Source organism: Ornithodoros turicata, chromosome 1 (genome assembly GCF_037126465.1).
Source record: "Ornithodoros turicata isolate Travis chromosome 1, ASM3712646v1, whole genome shotgun sequence".
Taxonomy (NCBI): domain Eukaryota; kingdom Metazoa; phylum Arthropoda; class Arachnida; order Ixodida; family Argasidae; genus Ornithodoros; species Ornithodoros turicata.
This window is the reverse complement of record NC_088201.1, coordinates 148035880-148056617: the sequence shown is the minus strand read 5'-3', so window position 1 is coordinate 148056617 and position 20738 is coordinate 148035880. Positions and strand designations below refer to the sequence as shown.

The following is a 20738-nucleotide window of genomic DNA, read 5'->3' as shown; positions in this document are numbered from 1 at the left end:
AGTACAAAGGACCGAAACACTTTCCTGACGGTGACGGACATACGCCAGAGCAACTCACACTGCTTGCAGCAATTTGAAAGCACCTAACTTTACAGAAGAGCCATCCGTTCCTATCAAACATTGTGTTTTTTACTTGACCTGCCGCAATTCCGTTATCATTACAGGAGCCACCGACGTTTTAGCCCCTATGAAACGTCCGATCCGACTGTCACGCATGCGCATCAGTTGTATGTCACGCAATTTCGCTCAAACGACCACGCTAGCTCTCAGTCGGCTCGACCGATTGGCATTGGGATCGCGAAGCAAGATGGCGGCTGCTTCCAGAACATGGAAAGTTGAGTTGTCGAGTTCTAGTGAACGTTACAATGGGATTGCCACGTATGTTGACTGTTTCGAACAATGTGTATCGTCTGTGGGAAGTTATTCGATGTAACGACGTACTGAATGGGGCATTTCACACGCTTCAACGTCCAATCTTGCCGTGCTGCTTGGGCATTTGCGCAACACGTGTACGTACCATTTTCTGTATTTTCAGTCAATATGGGGTGTACACGGGCAATATGGGGCCAATATTGCCAGGATGTCCCCAACATTGGCTCAAACTGGGCAATATGGGGCCCATATTGCCCAGTTTCAGATAATATGGGGGAAATCTTGGCGATAACGGGCCCCATATTGGACCCGTATCGCCAATGACCAGCCAATAGGGCCCAATATTTTGTGCTGCTTGGGTCGATAGACCTCCGACCATCAGGCTACTAATTTTTTTATGCCGTCTTACTCATTATGACTCGGAATATTCTAATATTTCTTAAAGATGAAGTCGCTTTTGATATGTGACCCCCATAAAACTTCCCTAAAACCAATCAGCTCTCAGAGACTCAAGCTGCGAACGCCCCAGCGTTTGACGATTGAGCATCGCGCAACCCCCGCGACCCCTTCGACGATTGAGCATCGCCCGACACTCGCAGCCTATAGGTATTAAAGGCGATAAAAACCCCGTGTCTGACGGGGCACAGACTGACGAACAACATTTTTATTGGCAGACCTCGTTCTTAAATAACCTGAGCCAGCAAATCCATCTTCTGCAAGGTTACCCTTTTACACCGGTAAGCCTGCATAGTAACTATATTTTCGCAAGCACAGTACTTATCAAGAGTCCTTCCTGCTACCAACTTTTAAGTCTTGTACTTTCGAAAAGATAAAGCCACTAGGCAGGCGTGAGGGTGTAAAAGGGTAACCTTGCAGAAGAGGGCGTTGCAGACTCAGGTTATCGAAGAGGCAGATCTGTCAATAAAAATCCTGTTTGTCGGTCTCTGCTGTTTGTTGTGTCGTCCATTTGTTTGTTTCCCGGCACGAGGTTTTTATCGCATTTCAAGTATGAAATGCCGAACAGCCCAATTGTTAACCATTTAGTATAAAAGTACCATAAGCATCCGTAAAACGACTGGGAGCTTCATAGGTGGACGTGGCTTTCCGTATATCCGCCGACGTCGCGTGTCGGCAGTTTTTGAAAAATTTTCCTAGTCTAGACGGAATTCCCTAATGGAATGGAGTGTTGCGAGAGAGAGAGAGAAAAAAAAACGCTCGATTCCACTGGGGAAGATCGATTCTCGATGGATCTATAGAATGTCTAAACCAACATGAGTACGAAACACAGACGTGTTCTCAGAACAACAGTTCTTTATGAAAGATTTGAAGCAAGGAAAATTAAATTCTGTCATGACAGGAGTCGGAAAAAAAGACAGAAATAAATATTTTTTGTTACTTTTTTACTTTTCGTGGAGCTCCCAACAGGCTATTAGACCCTTAGGTCCTAATGGTCCCATCAGACCGCTAAACCGTTAGTCCTATTAGAGATGTCCAAAATTACAATATGGCTATTAGCCTAATGGTTCTATTAGGATTGGCTCTGATGTATTTTTTCGATCGGGATTGAATATGATAGGCACTATCCCTTTCTCTGTTTGTAGGACGAAATCAAAGCACTTCGAGAAGACGAACCACCTTCGATAGCTGGCTTCAAGGCACCACCTCTAAAGTCTGTCGTGCGGAATCCTAAACTTTACGTAGCCCGCTCGAAGGTGCAAGTTTTACAGTGGTCTGTGGTGATGACAACATCTACACGTGTCCACGGGGTTTGGGTACTGCTATGCCAGGCACGACTGAACTTTTGCCTGCATCAAACAAAAGTTTTTGGGGAAATACCGCGCCGCCTCACCCACTTGCTTTCCGTCATCGGAGTGCTTCCACGAATGATTTCTAATGAGCGTGTCAATTGCTCCAACTTTCGTATTTGCCGCACTCCTACATTAATTCCATGCACCGTAGTACTCTCCTCTAGGTTATGTTATGTTAGGGCTCGCCCCCCCCCCCCCTGCCGTGAAGGACTTCCGACGCCTCTGTGTGCCAAAGAAAATGACAGCGCATCAACCTACCGCTTTGAAAATGCTTAGATATTACAGTCATCTGTGCAACAGTTTCGTGTCCCGGTCAGTCTTTCTATGGCACAGATTGCTAGTGTAAACATGTAGCGACGTGCTGCTGGTGCGATGATAAGCAACATCAACACATCGAGCCTCAGTATCGGTGCTATACAACTGGGCTCTCATCTCCGCAGTGTGTGTAGTTTGCTGTATAATGACGTCTATTGTGAATACGGTGAATACTCTATGTTGTGATACGTGTACTACGCCTGCTACATTGAAATAATCTAGCCGACTGCCGATACGGGTTCACAGGTGATCTTCCAACGTTGATGCTGTTGCGCGATCAGCTCGTGTGAAGAATGTTCTGAATACAGAACAGTTATTCATGATATCCGTCATGTCTGTAGCACCTACGAAATATGGTGTGTGTTTGTGGCGGAATTGTGGTGAGTGTACGACGGCATAAATAAGACGCAAGGCTCGTGAAGTTTCCAACAGCTGCAGTCCAACAGTCGTCTTTTCCACACCTCTCTACTAACACAATTCATAGATTCGTTGAGAGTGTGACACGATGATAAATTTAATAATACATTAAACTAGCGTAAATGTGAATAGCTCAAAGCAAGGGAAATTTCTGAGAGTTTCAGCTTGGTTCAGTGGTCTGCATTCCTGTAAATACACAAATGCAGACGATCTCTTTATCTGCTTTCTTACTCCTACCCCCCTATGTGCAACCAATGGGAAGTTGCTAGAAAGCAATATTGAAAGTGCAAAATCCTTGAAGGTGAGCAGAACTCCCTCCACACCTGAAATGATGACTCTGACATGATATCCTTTCCCAATAGTTTCTCATATTTTTCCCATTTCATTTCTCAGCATAAAACAAATAAATTAATTAAATGATGCCAAATAACATAATAAATTATGCCCTTCTGTTACCTCATATGCCCCCGATTAAGCAGCTCGAGTCCACATTTGCATGACTGCTCTGCTGTGACATATATGAATTTTATTACCAAGTGTGAAAAACTGTGTACATAGAAGGAACTCCCACGCCAGACGCAGGCACTTAACACTTACACATTCAGGGAGTGGTACCCTTTTTACTTCACATACACGCACTCCCACCGTATGTTGGAAAATTAGTCAATTTACTTTTATTTGCATTTTGACTGTATACATATTGCTACAGGTAGCAAGGGTATGATTTCATTGGTACTCAGCTCAGCTGTCGCTGACAATGATATATGCAAAATATATATCTGCAAAAAAGCGGCAAAAGTGATGCTTGCTGTGGGCGCGTCCCCCAGCTCAGCTACAACTGGTGCTTTGGTAACAAAATAAGTATTTTAGACAGAAAATAAATGCAGTTGAACTTCAATTTACGAATTCCCTCGATTTATCTAATGGTGAGAAGACACATTTCCTTGCTCATTTCAGTCGATGTATGGATAATTTTCCAGGAGCATGAACCATTAATCGACGGTTGACCGTATGTGCAAAATAAATGTCTACATAAACACAAACCAAAACAAAAAATGGGAAAGGAAAACTACTCTATGATGCTACAAAGGATAGTCGTGAAGAAGGTACTAACATGACTGCCATTGGTTCAGGGAACAAAAAGACAAGAATATTGAAGCATCAAATGGAAATCAGCAAACATGTTGTCAGACAAATCCTAAAAATGTTATTTAAAGTATTTGGATTGTTAGCCGAGCCCATCAGAGGCAGCTACACAACACCCCCTAGTCCATCAAGGCAGATCACACGCACTTACGCCAGTGTGACAGAACCGGCAGGCATGATGAGACAGTTAACACCATCAACCATGCAAGCTCTGCCTTCTCTGACACTCTTCTTTGTGCTTTTTTTTTTGATTGCATAGATCGTGTCTTGTTAGTGCATACTGTCTGTATTCCCATATTGTATTATTGTATTTCTATGTATATTGTGTCTGTTTGTAGTGCACTCTACGCCAACATTTGGGTCGTCATGACCGTTCTTTGGCACCAATAAAACATTATTATTATTATTATTATTATTATTATTATTATTATTATTATTTATTATGCCCCACGAGGAGGTCATCGCAGCTATTCGGAAGCTGAAACCTACTTTGACCCTAGGGGTCGACAAAATTCCTGCAGTATTCGTTAAAGTCTACGCTGACCTCTTTGCACCAGTCCTGCTTCATGTATTCAACCTGTCTCTACGTGACTCTGTGTTCCCCACCTGTTGGAAAACTTCGGTTGTCGTACCAGTCCACAATTCCGGCGATCCTTCAAATGTGTCAAACTATCGTCCTGTCAGTCTGCTGTGCGCGTTTTCAAAGGTGTTTGAGCAGGTAATCTATGATCGCACGTTTTCTTTTCTCAAGTCGCAGATATGTGAGCAACAACATGGTTTCATGCCAGGCAGATCCACTGTCACCAATCTTGTATCGTTTATGTCCGTTGTGGCTCCTTGTGTCTCAGCACGAGGACAAGTAGATTCAATTTATTTCGACATTTCAAAAGCATTTGACATGATGGACCATACTATCTTACTTCACAAACTTCATAAGGCTGGTCTCGGAAACGCCCTCATTGCTTTCTTCTTTTCGTTTCTGAGTAGCAGATGCTGTATCGTAAAGGTGCCAGATGTCTTTTCTTCTCCTTACTTTCCTCCTTCAGGTGTTCCTCAAGACTCAATTTTGGGGCCGCTCCTTTTCAATGTCTTTATTGATGACTTAGCTGGGCATATTCGTCATTCTCATGTTCTTCAGTACGCCGATGACGTGAAGATATTTAAAGTTATCCACGACCCAAATGACGTTCATAAGCTACAAACTGACGTTTCCTCTGTGGTTGAATGGTGCTCTAAAAATGGGATGACTATTAATCCATCGAAGACGAAACATGTGACTTACTCAAGAAAAACTAACATTATACGCAATACATACATGTGTTCCGATGCCATCAAGCGTGTCGATGTACTGAAGGATTTGGGGGTCGTTTTCGACTCCCAGCTGCGTTTTCATAATCATGTCTCTTACGTACGCTCTTCAGCTCTCAAAAGTCTTGGCTTGCTCACATATACATGCAAAATCTTTTCCACAGACTCTGTATTTCTTCACCTCTATCGTTCCTTAATTTTACCGCGACTGGAATACGCGTCTCCAGTGTGGAACTCCCTTTCCTGCACTGACTCGTCACGGATTGAATCTGTCCAGAAGAAATTTCTACACATTGTACATAGCGTATTTTTGAGAAAAATCCCTCACTTCAGAATGTATGTCTATAGTGAGATAATGTCATTTCTCAACCTCCAACCACTCTCAACGCGACGCCGTTTTCATGATATTATGCTCTGTTATAAGATCTTACACAGTTTTCTCGATACACCATCTTTATTACATCAGCTTCATATCGCCGTACCTGTCAACGTAACCCGACACACGAATATATTGTACTTATCCCACCACATGCCTGCAAATCCGATCGTACGTGTTCAACAAATGACAAACGCAATTCACCCTTCTGTTGATATCTTTAACTCCCATTCAAACATTTTTAAAACTCTCCTCTTGCGTTCACTCAGTAACACGTGAAGTTGTACAGTTTTCTCCCCTTTTTGTGCTATGTACTGTATATCTCTAAGTCTGTACTGTATGTATCAGTGTGAATATCTTCCTGTTACGTTCCTCTTCCTGAATATGTTATGTTATGTTTCGCCCAATCTGTATATGTATGTATATATATGTGTGTGTATGTATTATTATTATTATTTATTATTACTATTCGGGGCAGTCAAGTGAATTGTCCCTGCATTTCCTGATGCGTCACAACTTCAAGGTTTCAAGTAATTTCAAGAGTTTCAAGGAATTCTGGCATTGGAGGCGTTATGTTTAACTCAGCATGTTGGAATTGTATACAAAGGCCATAGCGATACAGTGGAATCCTCGCAGCCTACGTAAGAAGCTACCAGATTTTAAATTAATCTACGACAGTACAAGTTCCCTTTCATAGCTTTATGCGAACATGGCATGGATGCTGCGCACCGCGTTAATGGATATACAATCTATCGATCTCATCAATCCTCTGAGAGTCGAACAGCGCTAAACGTTGGTTAGGACCGCGTTGGTGCACTCATAGAGTCAGTTTGTCATCGCTCTTATTATCATGTCACCTGCAAGATCCGCCTTGGGCACATGCTGTTAACAGTCGTCAGCATCTATCTACGTCCCGCAGGACAGGTTCCGCGGACTGGCCTCGGACGCTTATTCAATTCACTGGAATCCCCAGCTCTCGTGCTTGGTGACTTCAATGCTCATCACCTGGCCCAGGGAAGTCGTAGGACGGACGGATGGGGAAGGCGGTTGTTCGAAGCAATGGAGTATGCTCACATGTGCCTTTAACAACCGACAGCCAATTTCTATGCGAACACCAACGTCACTCGATGTACTGGATCTTTCGTGGTGCACAGCGGACATAACTCACCACTTGCCGTGCGCTACCGTTGTCGACACCCGAGGTAGTGACCACTTTCCTCTATATATTTCGCACGATAGACTGCTTCTCACGCCCACTACTGGACTGATTACTTTCACCAACTGGAGACTCTTTCGGGACGGCCTGTGAACATCTGTGCACACCGGTATGTCCCAAGAGGCTCTCTCGCGAGCCATTCTTTGCGCCATTCAGGACGCGGTGGTCCTGTCTAAAAGGGTAACAGGTCACTTCGGTCATTCTCCAGCAATTAACCACCTTAGGGCATTACATCGCTGAGCAGAAAGAACGGCTCGTCGAACGGGACAACTTCCAGACATCGTAGCGTACCGCCAGGTGAAAGCTAAGGTAACACGAGAACTTAAGATAACTGAGAAAGAAACTAACTTAAGAAAGAAGATAGGAAGCGTTGGCGTAAGTTCTGTCAACACCTTTCACCGTTTGACACAGCCACAAAGATCTGGATGCCGATTCCAGCTCTGGAGGATATGCCCCCACAAAAGTGGCATTGGCTATCGTTAAGGGTGTAGACGAAAACAAGCTAGCGACAGATTTCCCCGTCGTACTAACGACACCGACGGCTGCAGTGCACAGCAGTTTTGTCCAGAGCTTGACTGCCGAAATTTACCACGACTGGCCCATCCACCGGAGGTTTTTGACCACTACTTTAGTATAATCGAGCTGAAGACACCGTTGAAACTTGTGAATGTGGGCTCATCCACATGACCAGATAAAATCACTTTTGTCGCACTGCGAAACCCTGACGACCGGTCACTCCCAGCCCTCCTTCATGTTTATAATACGTCGTGGCAACAGGGATCCCTAGCATCTACCTGAAAGGGGGCATTAGTTGTTCCCATCCTGAAACCAGGCAAACCCCCAAATGCCCTGTGCTCTTTTCGCCCTGAGTGCCTGACAAGCTGTGTAGGAAAACTGATGGAAAGAATGACTTTGCATCGTCTCGACTTGTGGCTCGAAGAGCAAGGCGCGTTCCCTCACGAAATGTCATGCTTTCGTCGCCAGCGAAGCTCGATGGATCCAGTTCTCGATCTCGTTGCTACAGTCCAACATGCTCGTGCACATCGGCAGATCATTGTATCAGTTGTCCTAGACATCAAGCGCGCCTATCTATGATACCTTCTCGCGCATTTGTGTGCTGCTCGCCTTCAGCTGGCTCCGCGATTTCCTTACGGACCGCACTGTCGCTGTCCGCACATCCCATGGCCACAGCCCAAAGCATCCTGTCCATCAAGGTGTACCCCAAGGAAGCAACATGCATAAGCAGGTTAGCCATTCAGCACCATTTGTAGCTAGCCTTAAATAATATCCATCTGTACCTCACGCGACTTGAAATGGACCTGTCGTCCGAAAAGTGCGTCGAGCTCCCTTTCACTCGCAAGGTTATGAGAAATTTCCTTCTTTGGGTTGGTGCAAATAAGCTCGAGCCTGTACGTTCCCATCGCTTCCGTGGTGTGGTCATGGACTCGAACCTGCGCTAGGCTCGCCACATTAAGTAAATTGAAGCCAAAGCGCAGCGATGGCTTCCTGTAACTCAACATCTTTCTCACTTAGGATGGGGCTGTGATCAGCGGTCCTTTCTAGCCGTTCACGCGCGTTTTGTGAGGGCGACTGTGCTTTACAGCCTTGCAACCTTGCACAGGATTTTCACAGCGTCATTAAATACATTTCGGAGCCTTGCCTTGCACTTTCAAGAATGACTGAAACACGGCAAGTCCTTGCTGGAGCTGGCGAACTCTCGGTGGAGGTACTCTGTGAGCGTGAAACGGCAACGCATTTGCTATGTTTGCCTGCGAACATTCCCCGTCACTCAACTCTCGGGAAAATTCGATACCGTCCTGAAGCTGATTTCCATCGCGTAGCGTAGAGGACACACGCCGGGCTCTCACTGGTTTCATAGGTAAGGACGTTTCACCGCCGGACGCCCCTGGTCTCTGCCTGTGCCACCAACATTTGTATGTCTTCCAGAGCTCCAGGAACTAAGAGATCAAGTTTCCACTCAAGTCCGGCGAGCCCATTTCTATGCTCTGGTGGACGCGAAGTATTCTACCTCTCCCGCAGCGTACACCGATGGCATCTCGACATGACAAGTCCGCCAGGCATCCGAAGGCATAGTGAAAGGACGTCGCCTTTCGCATCAAGCCTCGTCAACAGCTGCAGAAATCTATACTATACTATTCATTCTGCAGCACATCGTTGATTTTACCCCTCGGAAATGGGTGGTGCTCACTGACTCTACATCTGGGCTCCAAGCAATTCAAAATTCTGGCATCCGGGGCTCATCCGCACCGTTGGTGATGGATGTATTAATGGGTTACAACCTTGTCTACGAAGCAGGGCACATGCCTGTTCTCCAATGGGTTCCAGCCCATTGCGGTGTCGAAGGAAATGAACAGGCCGATAGCGCCGCAGAAACAGCTCTCTCGTCTCGGAGACGAACGAGTATTGCGGTGCTGAGAGGAGATCGTCGTACCGTAGTTCAACGCCTCGTGACTCCCCTGGCTTCTTGCCAATGGACCGCTGACATTCTCCCTCCAGCCATGCTGAGCAGAGTTAATCCAGCGCTCGCTAACGGCATGCCTCGACATATCTCTCGTCATGATACCGCACTAGTTCATCGAATGCGCCTCGATGTGGCTTTTACTGCGCAGTGGCGTTACCGCTTGACACAAGTTGGCTCCGAAATGCGGTCACTGCAGTGCTGTAGAATATCTAGAACACATTCTTCTCCATTGCCCACACTGCCAACCTATCGGTACCGTACTCTCCTGATCCCTTAAAGGGACTATGAAATGATTTTTTTCTCGTTTGCATCAGAACATTCTTCTGAGTCTACAACCAAAATGTTACCTTCGTCATGCGAGGAGTATTCTCAGGAGCGAATTTAAACGGAGCGGCGGATGGAGTACAGCTGGCGCCGCGCCGTGGCGAGGGCCGCGCGGAAACACAGCGGGCAGCTTGACCATGGAGGAAGGAAATACAGGAGCGGCCCTTCCAACATTTTGCCATTGGGACGGGCGTGCCGGCTTCGCACTGCATTCTGGGATGCTCCTGTCTACCATGTGACCGCTCACGTGACCCCAAGAGCAGGCGCAGGCTAGCTGCCAAAGCAGACGACGGGAGTCGTGATTGTCTTGCAGTACAGTCAGTTCAGATATCTGCATTGTGATGAACGCCGCGCGTCCAGTTTTATTTGTATGTGTTCGGAAGTATACTCTCGGTTTACCCTTCTACTACAAGACCGGTGACGGTCTGCAGGACAAGCACGCAGGACTAGAAACATCATTCATGGCAGCGACGTGGCCACGTTTTGTGTATTTATTTGTCCCTGAAGTGGTAAAGCATGCCAGTAATCAAACTTGTACAACAATGGAGGAAATCAAATGAATCTGCAGCTGTAGCACAGCGCCAGTTTGCAAAGGAACGATTCAAGATGACTCTCACGGACAGGTGTACGAAACATCCGATCAAGTACGTACTTACGAGTGAAACGTTATTCCCGTGACAGAGCTGATTTCTTTTGAACGGCAGCCGCAACCGCGGTGAGAACACGTTAACAAAACGTTGTTCCCGCAATGGTGCTCACATTTTAAGAGTAAATGACTTTCGAAAATCATAAAAGCACAGAAAGCAGCGCGAGCAACAAAGCGTTGCTAAAACGAAACTTTAGAGAGGATCACGACGTGGACAGGACGTAATGGCGGTTTTGACAGGAACGACCACCAGAGGGGTCCCACGGAAATCTGTCCGCAACGGCCACTCCTGTGTTTCCTTCCTCCATGACCTTGACGGAACCACGACCGGGTTCGCGACACGTCACCGTGATGTGTCGCGGTCTCGCCAAAAGCATGCGCCGTAGGATCGCGCGTATGCGTCCATCGGGAGTGCCATGACGTAAGCTTCCGAGCGGTGGTCGCGTTCGCATCTTGTTTTTTTTTTCTCCGACATGCTCAGACGATGTTGGATGGTTGGTTGCCCAAATTCACGTCAATATTCGCCGGACATCCAATGTCATATGCTTCTCAGTGACGAGACGGACAGCTTTTGATGCCACGAAGCAATCGGATAGCCGGAATGAAAAGACGGTGCGGTGCCATCGACTGCTTGTGTTTGTAGCGAACATTTTCATGATTGCGATTACGACGGGGACGCTGAATCTCTTCAATGCACTGGATACCGAGCTCAGTGTCGTTTGAATCAAGGTGTAGTGCCATCACAATACCTGCCCACACAGGAAAAAGAACATGCACCTAAACGTCGCAAAAGTGTGAGTACTTTTCGTTATTCGGGCTATCAAAGATATCTTAGTCCCTGTGGTCCTGATGCCATCACAGATTTCAGGATTGCGTAAATGGGTTAATTGTCATCTGCGTGACTTGGAAACTTGCAGCCGCTTGCGGCACACATGAGGGAGAGAGAGGGAGAGTAAAAAACAAAGACAAAATAGAAGTTACCAAACCTCGTCACTAAACTCACGTGGTGCACTGTTGATAAAAATAGATTTCGTTTAGCATGACCTTAGAAACCACACTTCAACAGAATATTTATGTAATATAATAAACATATGTATCCGTTCATTTCTCTTCACTCATCTGTTTCATTTTACAGGTAATTTCCTCTAACCCTTGATGTGAGTCAGCGTGATCACTGCAACCCACTATTCAGAGTAGACAAATGCTGTGCAGCCTCCTTCCAGATTCCTCTTTGCAGCATTGTCTTGCCTACCATGCGGGCTCTGTATATTCTCCACAAGCTTTCTTTTTCTTTGTTACTTCATTTCAGTTTACTTTATCATGTGCGCAAATATGATATATAGGGGGCATTTTCTTCTTTACACCTGAATAAGCTAGGATAGTTTGAAGAGGTGCAGACTTTTGTTCCTTATCTTATAATCATTACTCAGGTGGATTACATCCATTTGCATTCACCAGAACTGGAGTTGCGTACTGTGTTATTAATTTTCTTCTCTCAAACCAGGGCGGCCCATGTGTATGGCAGCTGAAGTACTTCACCAGGGCAACATGTCAGAAAAACTCCAGCAAGTACTCTGCAGTTCACCTCTAAAATAAAAAAAAACCTACATTTGGAGCACTTTGTTTCTGGTACAACTCTGCCCTTTGTTTTACATTACGAAAAATAATCTTACGAACCATTACCATATCAGTGGTGTACTGCTGCGTTCAACCAGTTAAACTGGCTCTCGGCGTCCTGTAAAGCCTGTGTAGCTATTTCAGCCCTTATTTGCTGGTAACGTAAGTGCCAATACAGTTGCTAGATGAGCTGTGAGACAGTGGAAAATAGAATACATCCTGTATTTGCATATGTATCTGTGTAGCATATAATGTGTATATGTAGATGTTTCAGTTATTAGCGCTTATGTATTTTAGTTATCGTACTATTTGAGCTAAATGCCGATAATTCAGCTGTTTGAGCCTGGTGCCCTCGTCCTTGGCACACATTCCAGTGGGCCCACATCCTCGTTGGAGCCTGCACAGCTTTCTGTCCAGGTTGCAAATTGAAGAAGAGATTTCCGCCAGAAGACCAAAGGGCATATTCATTTGAAATAGTACCAATTACTTCTCTTTTTTTAATTGCAAGATAGAGGGCATGTTACGTGACTATAGGGGCTTTTTGCTTCTTTCCAGGTACCTCATCTGGTTACTTCACGCTTATGTAACACAATAGGATTAGGTGGCAATAAAGCAGGAGTGCTGGTGTCGTTAGTTTGTGTCGCCCAGTCTCGGGGTTATGGATGCATTACATAGTATTGGAAATCTGGTTGAACAATAAATGCGTTAAACAACAAACAGTTATCAGAAATAAAAACGTTGTGCTGAATACTCTTACAGAATACGCTGCAGCTGAGTTTCTGTAGGCATAATTGTTAATGCTAACTGTTCAGGTTTACGACGTCCTCAACATTGAATACCTTATAAATACACAAATTCTTGCGTGAAACATATTCTTAGGCTAACAATAAGTCCTTCGACGGAAGGAAATGCACCTAACCCGTCCCGTCGCTTCTCTACACCAGGAAAAGCAGAGTAAATCTAACGAAGAACAGGAGTTGAAACAAAGTAAAACAAACATTAGATCACCAAGTCTTTTACGATCATTCGGGGGACAGCTTCTAAAGCTTCCAAATATCACAGTCGCACTTCACAAGGCACTTGCTTTCTTGTGAGATTGCCAATACGTCAGTGTAACTGCAACTGGCGTAAATATAATTGCAACACCAGGCAACCACCAGACACTTTCCATCGGTGACGGCGATACAATCAATATAACGTTGCGGTGAATCGCTAGAGCCCCACGTAACTCGTCAGCAAAAGCCTCATAGCCACGGAGATTGGTGCTTGGGTTCCTTGTTGTGAACAGCCGCCGAGCAGAAGACGAATACATTCATTGAAAAAGTACAGCTCACATGTTATACCTGCCAGCGCAAGTGTAGCAAACGATTCACACACAGAATGCTGTTCATTATCGCGTGTTATCCGAACGCCTGTGACGAAGAGAAACGTAATGCTTCAGCCCTCAGAGGAGACCAGAGACCTTGTGACTAGAGATGAGTGCGGGTATGAGAATTCGCACCCGCAACAGCAGCGCACCCGCGGGGGTCACAACCCGCATCTGGAGCAATGTCATTGGCTCAACCGGCACCCACATATCCCGACGCGCCTCCGCATCGGGATATGAGGTTTCGCGAGGCTGCGACTCTGACTGTTTTTGTACTCCTTACTAGACAATATGTATTCAGATACGAGATCTGCGAGCACAGGGCTTGAACTTGCTTTTCAGAACCTGAGCTCCCTGTTATGTCGGAAAGGTCCTCAAATCCTGAGGGTCAGTTGGGCTGCACCACGGGAGATCAATTTGCTTTTGTCATGCTGTGCATATCACATCGCTCTGGCCTGTAGCACAACATCAGCAGTACGTAGACTGGTAGAAATCCAGCGAACCAGTATAAGGAAGTATGAAGGGAATTGCCTCAAGACGAGAGCCACCGATATTTCGAACAGAGACTGTTCATCTAGGCACCGTCCTCATCATTGGCATGCTATTTAAAGGGTTACCTAACTCTTTAAATACCATGCCAATGATGAGGATGGTGCCCAGAAGAAGAACAGTCTCTGTTCGAAATATCAGGCAGCTCTCATCCTGAGGCAATTCCCATCAAACATCGACAGTAGTACTGCAAAATAATTATCCTTCTACAACATATGCTTCACCATGCCACTTTGACGCAGCTGTTATATCAGGATCTCGAGATGCTGGTGTGGAACAGCTGATATTGCCAAAGGACGCCAGTTGCACACTCTCATCTGTTTTCGTCTCTGCGCACCCCAATAACGTCTGAGACTATGTCAGAGGGAGTGTGCTAGAAGGTGGGAGGCTCGCTCTAATTGACATCAGTAAGTGTGTCTGAGTACCTGCAAGGCAACCCTGGTGGAAAAACCATGGAAAAAAACCATTTCCCCTTTAAACCGCTTACGTACAAAATGGTTCAAAGTGGTTTCAAGTGGAAATGGTTTCATTTTAATAATTGGGTGTTTACGTCGCGAGACAACTGAGATCATGAGCGACGCCACAGCGGTCGGTCTGTGGATTGCTTTTGCCCACCTGAGGGTTCTTTAACGTGCGATGAAAGCTCATCACACGGCACCCCGTGTTTAACGTCCCTCGCGGAAGACGGCGTGTCTAAGCAACTTGTACCCTGCCACCAAGTTGCTGGCGTCCTCGGCCGGGTTCGAACCCGCGGTCTCGGGATCAGAAGGCGAACACGCTACCGACTGAGCCACCGAGGCCGGTGGAAATGGTTTCATAAACCACTTGGAATTGCAGACCTTTTTGACCTGGGAAGGTTGCAAACAGTTGTGGGCTTCTAAAGAGTGTAAAAGTGTAACAGTATCATAATGTTCCATCAATTCATAGTCAAATGACACATAATACTATTTGGATGAGTCACATTTTCCAGTGTAGATCAGGTGTAAAAGCAAGTCAGCAAAAGTCTGATCTGTCTCATCAGGACCATAGCTGCGCACGACACACACCACCCTTGTCAGCATTGGGCACTGTTGTATCCCCCAGCTGCAGTTGTCACTGCTCTGCCAGGAACCTCGTCTGGTGTACCACATGCAGACTCATCACCTCTGCATTTAGCAGGTATGTGACAAATACTTTACCGCCATGAAAGCGTAGACTTCTGAATGCTTGTTCTGACCATTTTTATCACCATTTGCAGGTGGAAGCGGCTTGCATCCCCCCAAGGACTGCCCGTCATCCAGTAGTCCTGCAGCTCCAGCACAACCAACAAAAGACAAGCTGGATAACCTCCGGAACAAAGAGCACCAGCAGCAAGCCCGCAACAAGAAGCTTCAGAGAGGCTTTGAAGGGCGTAGGCGAACGAGAACCATTCGTAAACTGATGGCGCATGTGAGGTATCACGCCTCTTGAACTGTTGCAGACTTCATTGAGGCACGGATAAAGATGGGAGGTGTGTGCAAACTTGGGCGTCGTTGGTTATCAGTCACCAAGCAAGACATTTGTATCTTGTACCATTTGAACAAGTTTTTAGCTTCTTTCAAGACAATGGTCTTTTAAACGCATTGTAGTTTTAACTACTTGATTGTTATGTCCTTTGATACACAAACTGTAGAGTTTTATCTTTACTGAATCACTATACTTTTAACTAGTACTTCCTTTACCATTGTCTTGACGCATTATGGCCTACGTCGCTTATGCGCGAAGAAAAAATCTGAATAATCATCATCAAGACATTTGTAATGAATTTGTACTTTCACAGCCCCTGTGACTACAGGTACTGCTGAAAGCTTGCCATCAGTGAGGTCACTGCAGCTGTGGATGAAACGTATCCCACGACCTGGATTTTCAGATGAAGTATTTGATGTTGTGAAGCGAAAGGTGACGAATTTCTCTGAAATGGACAAGCTCTATGTGATAATCTTCGACGAGATGTACATCAAGAGGGAACTGCACTACTGAAGACTGAATTGAAGGATTTCCGAGCTGTGGCAACTATGTTCACACCGAGTTGGCAAACAAAGCACTTCTAATCATGGCTAGAGGCATTTGTACTCCATGGAAGCATGTCTTAGGCTACATCTTCACCCATGGAGCAGAATCTGCTTCAGACTTGGAAGAGAAACTGCTTGAATGCTACCACCGCTTTCTGAGCGCAGGATTGAGGCCAAAAGTTGTGACATGTGACCAACGAAGCCAGAATAGCTCTCTACTGGGAAAGCTGGTTGCAACTGCGAGGCCGATCTCACCATTAGCGACGAGAAGCTATCCTTCATGTTTGATCCACCCCACCTGCTGAAATGCCTTCGCAACATGCTGTTAAAGTATGACTTCCAGGTTGGCAACCATATCTTAAAGGCACAGCATATCCGGGGTGCTTTTGCCATTGACAAACAGCTTGAAATACGGTCCATGCCACGGCTAACTCATGGGCACTTCAATTTAACGTTCGGCTCAAAAATGAAAGTCAAACTGCCTGGACATATCTTCAGCAACCATGTTGCGGCCTCACTGTTCACCCTATCCACTTTCCACCAACTATCACACGATGCCATCCACACAGCCAGATTTGTTGAGCGCGTCGACCGTCTCTTTGACACTCTTAACAGTAGCCACCTGCATGGCAAGACGAAGTATTATTCGGCAATACAACAGGGGTCTGCTGACAAGGACTTTTTGCTGGAGTGCCTGTCCGATTTTGAGAACATTACACTTCTTGGATGCAAGAGGCCGCCCCCGTGTATCTGTGGCTTCTGCTTGACCATGACTTCCGCGCTTCAGCTGAGCGAAGACCTGCGAAACTCTGGCATGCAGTACCTCCGCGCTCGAAGGCTGAACCAGGGCACACTCGAAAACATATTCTGCATAATTAGGACAAAGTGTGGAAGCAACACTGACTCCAGCTGCATTCAGTCCAGGCTGCACTAAGGCATCTGCTATTCGGACAACTTTTTAAGACCACACAGGGCTCCCCGATTGTTTTGTGGACTCCGAAGCCCGCCGAAGATGTGGACTCCCTCCTGGCGGCAATGCCTATTGGTCGTAACTACATGAGGAGCGTTGGATGTTTTGCTGCCATGTACATCACTGACGATGTCATTGTGGCACCCAGTGAGTCGCCATCACCACTAGGATCCAACAGCACAACATTCTTCGTAGGGTGACTTGGTGCAAAAATTCTCGGTGCTCACACTTGGCCCTCTGAGCACAAATGCAGCCTGCTGGAAGGCAATGCCCCATTTCAGGACAGCAGCCAGCTATTGCTTTATTTAAGTGTCAACAATGTGGACAGTACTGACTTTCGAAATCTGTCGGTTCCTCTTCCTACGTTTGCGACGTTTCTGGGTGCGCGCGAGGAAGCCTCCAAACCAACGTCAAGACATTCCTGACCTCCCAAGGGGCCAGGACCAAACTGCGTGAAGTGTTGGACACACTTGTGACAAGTAGACCTTGAGCTGTGTTCTTCATCTGTGTAAGATGATTTATTTCACTTTTTCTGAGGGTACGATAGTTCTGGTTTGCACGACAAATGAATAAGGAAGTACGAAATAATACGTTGTGCCAGAAGGCACTGCAGCAGGCAGCGAGACTAAGTTCGTAATCTCTGCACGTTGTTGTGATGTAACCAGAAGTTATTTTCTTTCTATGCAAAAGCATATGCATGTTTCTGTTGTCTATCCAGTGCTTTCAGTTGTAACCTAGATTGCATATGGTCTCTTGTAATTCTTTCATTCCTGTGTAGCATACGATTCGTCATAGTGCACTTTTGCACATAGCTCCTTACTGTGTTATTTGTATTGTGACAGCCATGCAGAGTTCAGTAGTCTGGGCCTATATTTGTAGGTTTAGTGGATGTACACCTGTGTACATAGATACCTAGCATATATTTTCTATTTTTAATCTTCATCAGTTTTGCTCTTCTTTGATACGTATTAAGTGTATACCTGTGTACATAGATCCCTAGCACGTAACTTGATATTTTGAATCCTGCGATGAGTTCAGTAGTTGTGTGCGCAACCGCCAGTATGTACGCGCAGTTATGTGCTGGGCTAAGCACCTTGTGCAGCTTGAAAGTCTACACCACATGGCAAAATGCGCGCAAAATACCAGAAGTACAGAACATTGTCGATCCCTTAACCTGCCTTTAATACAAAAATGCTGTTGTAATAAATGTAGAAGTAGTCATCAACAGGGTGTGTACACACTGAACAAGTTGCTGGGAGCTGATATTATTGTGGCTGTTTTGCAAGATAAAGTATCACTGACTTCTAAACTGAGCTAATTGACTTGTGCCTTCTAATTTCCCCAGAGCATTCGTTACGAATGCCAAAAATTGTGGGCGGACATAGCACCACACACTATGCAAATATGACATAATGTGAGCTTCGAGTGTATGTTCACTTCCACCTTCTTTGTACGAGAAATATCTGGAAAGCTCCAGATGTGCACGAGGACAGCTATAGCAGCATGCATTGGACATTAAGGTCCTGGGCCCCACCTGTGTCTGCTGGAATTTGTACATTATCCTTTCGCGCTTATTCAGTACATGGACTGTCGTACTGGTTATTTTGCACATTATTCTGTCGTGGGTATTTACACTGTATACGACGGCATGGTGAATTTACCTGTGATAAAAGAAAGCAAGCCTCCACCTCGTCTCCTGTGTCCTTTGTTGCAGGCATGTCGCTAGTGTTAATTCTTCTCTGTTCACGAATTGTTCAATGAGTTTTTGCTCTTGGATTTGCTTTCAAAAGCTATTGTGGTATTCCGCGGCTTCGCATCGCGGTGGAAAAAACGTGCAGCGCGAGCGCCCGGCCTGCCCTGCGCTATACGTAACGGTGACGTACCAGGTGACGTCGTTATGACGGAAGTTGTAGTGGGTCCCGCAACGGATTGATGGCGCTGACGGTCATGATCGTGGCCGCCCTTGAACACGTGGTGGCCAATGCAAGCTTCGCTACCATTTATATTTACCTTGGCGTAGCTTCAAATAATTAGCGCATTAAGGCTGCGAAACAAATGTCACTTACCTCGGACCATGACATGCTGAGTATTTGCCTTTGTTCAGTGAATATTGTCGGCACGGCGTCAACTCAAACGCTTTCTTTTTACTGGAATTCCTACGCGCATTCGCATACGTCCATGAAACTGTAGACGTCGTCCGACAATACGAAGAACAGACACATAGTCTTTCTCGTAGGTCAGGGCTTGCACAGGAAATTGCATCTTCCCCCTTTCGCTTCCTTTCGTGGTCCCTCGGCTCGTGAAACACCTCTGGGTTAGCTATGTACGTCTTCATACAGCCAGGAACGTAACAACGTCCATCGCCTGACATGATCACTTCGGAGGTTGCATAAGTGAGGGAAATGTCAGCGAGTTTCTCATTATTCACGAGTGCCGAAAGCAGAGCAGACGAACTTGGAGACACTAACAACACGGTCGACTGCTCGCAGCCAACGCAGCCCTCTGGTTCGCTCAGATAAATATTTCACGTTGATGTCGGTCCCGCTGGAGCCTCCCCCCCCCCCATCGGCTCTGATAAGAAGTTTCCAATCAGGAAAATTGGACAAGTAGACCAATCAGCGATGCCGAACATTATGGTGTCAATTTGATAGACGGACACGACTATCACTTTAACATCGAGAGACAATACGTTGACATAAATGACATATACATTAAAATGACATCCACTCACGCTGTCCTGTGGTCAGAGACTCGTACCTTTGCTGGTTGTAACATACGCCTCTGAAGCACTTGCCCTCTTGAGCACGTAACATGCGCTGCGCAATTAATAATATGAACACAATCAACACAATGATGTGCGCAGTGAAAATGGGGCTGTGGCACAAAAGAGCACGAATGAACTCCTACGAGAAGAACTCCTACGGGAGTCCTTGAATCGGAGGCCATCAAAGTGTGACATCGTTTGCAGTAGACATCTTAGATATATGTAGCGAGTCGCACTTAATGCCTACAAGGTATGCCGAACGATGTTTCGCTCCATGTTTTTGCTCATCAGCAATTGCATTACAAGAATTTTGAATATCACGCGAATATTGAAGTAATTTTTCAGAAGCAACAAGGCGAAGTAGCATTTCTCTTTTTCTGGCCGATACCGTGGCAGGTCACTTGAGGAAATAAATCGACACGATGGCCCCCTTCGAACCGATAAGAAAACGCCTATTTGAGCGATGGCGTGTGAATGAAGTCACCGGGACGGCACAGTCGTCACGCACAGTTGAACAACGCCAACACATTTATTATTTCGGTTGAATTTATATAGTTCGAGACCGTCTAACCTCATACAGTGATCGAGTGGTTGTGCCCTAGCGCCGCCACATGCACTGGCGAGCTATATGTAGGCTTCGGTCGTCACCGTAAACCCGTGTGTGGCGCACATCGTATACAGCAGAAAATTCTACCGCACTGTCATCGAAAAGTTGCACACGCTATTAGATATAGCTGCGCGTACCAAGTTTAGTTTAGCACGTGTCGTCCACTGTTCGAAATTTCATCTTACGGCTGCATTATACGAGTAGCATTCTTTATTTTGATATCGAAGATCTGTACACAACTAGTCGTTCCTGTCAACCTTTCTTTGACGCGGGAAAAAAGTCCGAAAATGGCATCGTGCATATTTCTGCAATGCTAAAATGGGCGTGATGTTCCAACAAATATATCATGAAAGTTCCTGGTAGTGTGCTTGTGAGGTGTATAACTGCTCGATTTTATTATCTGCAGCTAGTATTGTCAGCCAGGA

At 45.9% G+C, this 20738-nt stretch overlaps 1 protein-coding gene across 2 annotated transcripts in view; it reads right to left on the bottom strand.

Moving 5' to 3' along the window:
• The window catches only part of LOC135370841 (uncharacterized), a 170610-nt gene that overhangs the window by 126488 nt on the left and 23384 nt on the right, over positions 1–20738 (bottom strand). For both annotated transcript variants that reach the window (XM_064604719.1, XM_064604727.1), the window contains exon 4: positions 19674–19758. In XM_064604719.1, the coding sequence (XP_064460789.1) occupies positions 19674–19755 (82 nt within the window). In that variant the 5' untranslated portion in view covers positions 19756–19758. The remainder of the gene's footprint in view (positions 1–19673; positions 19759–20738) is intronic.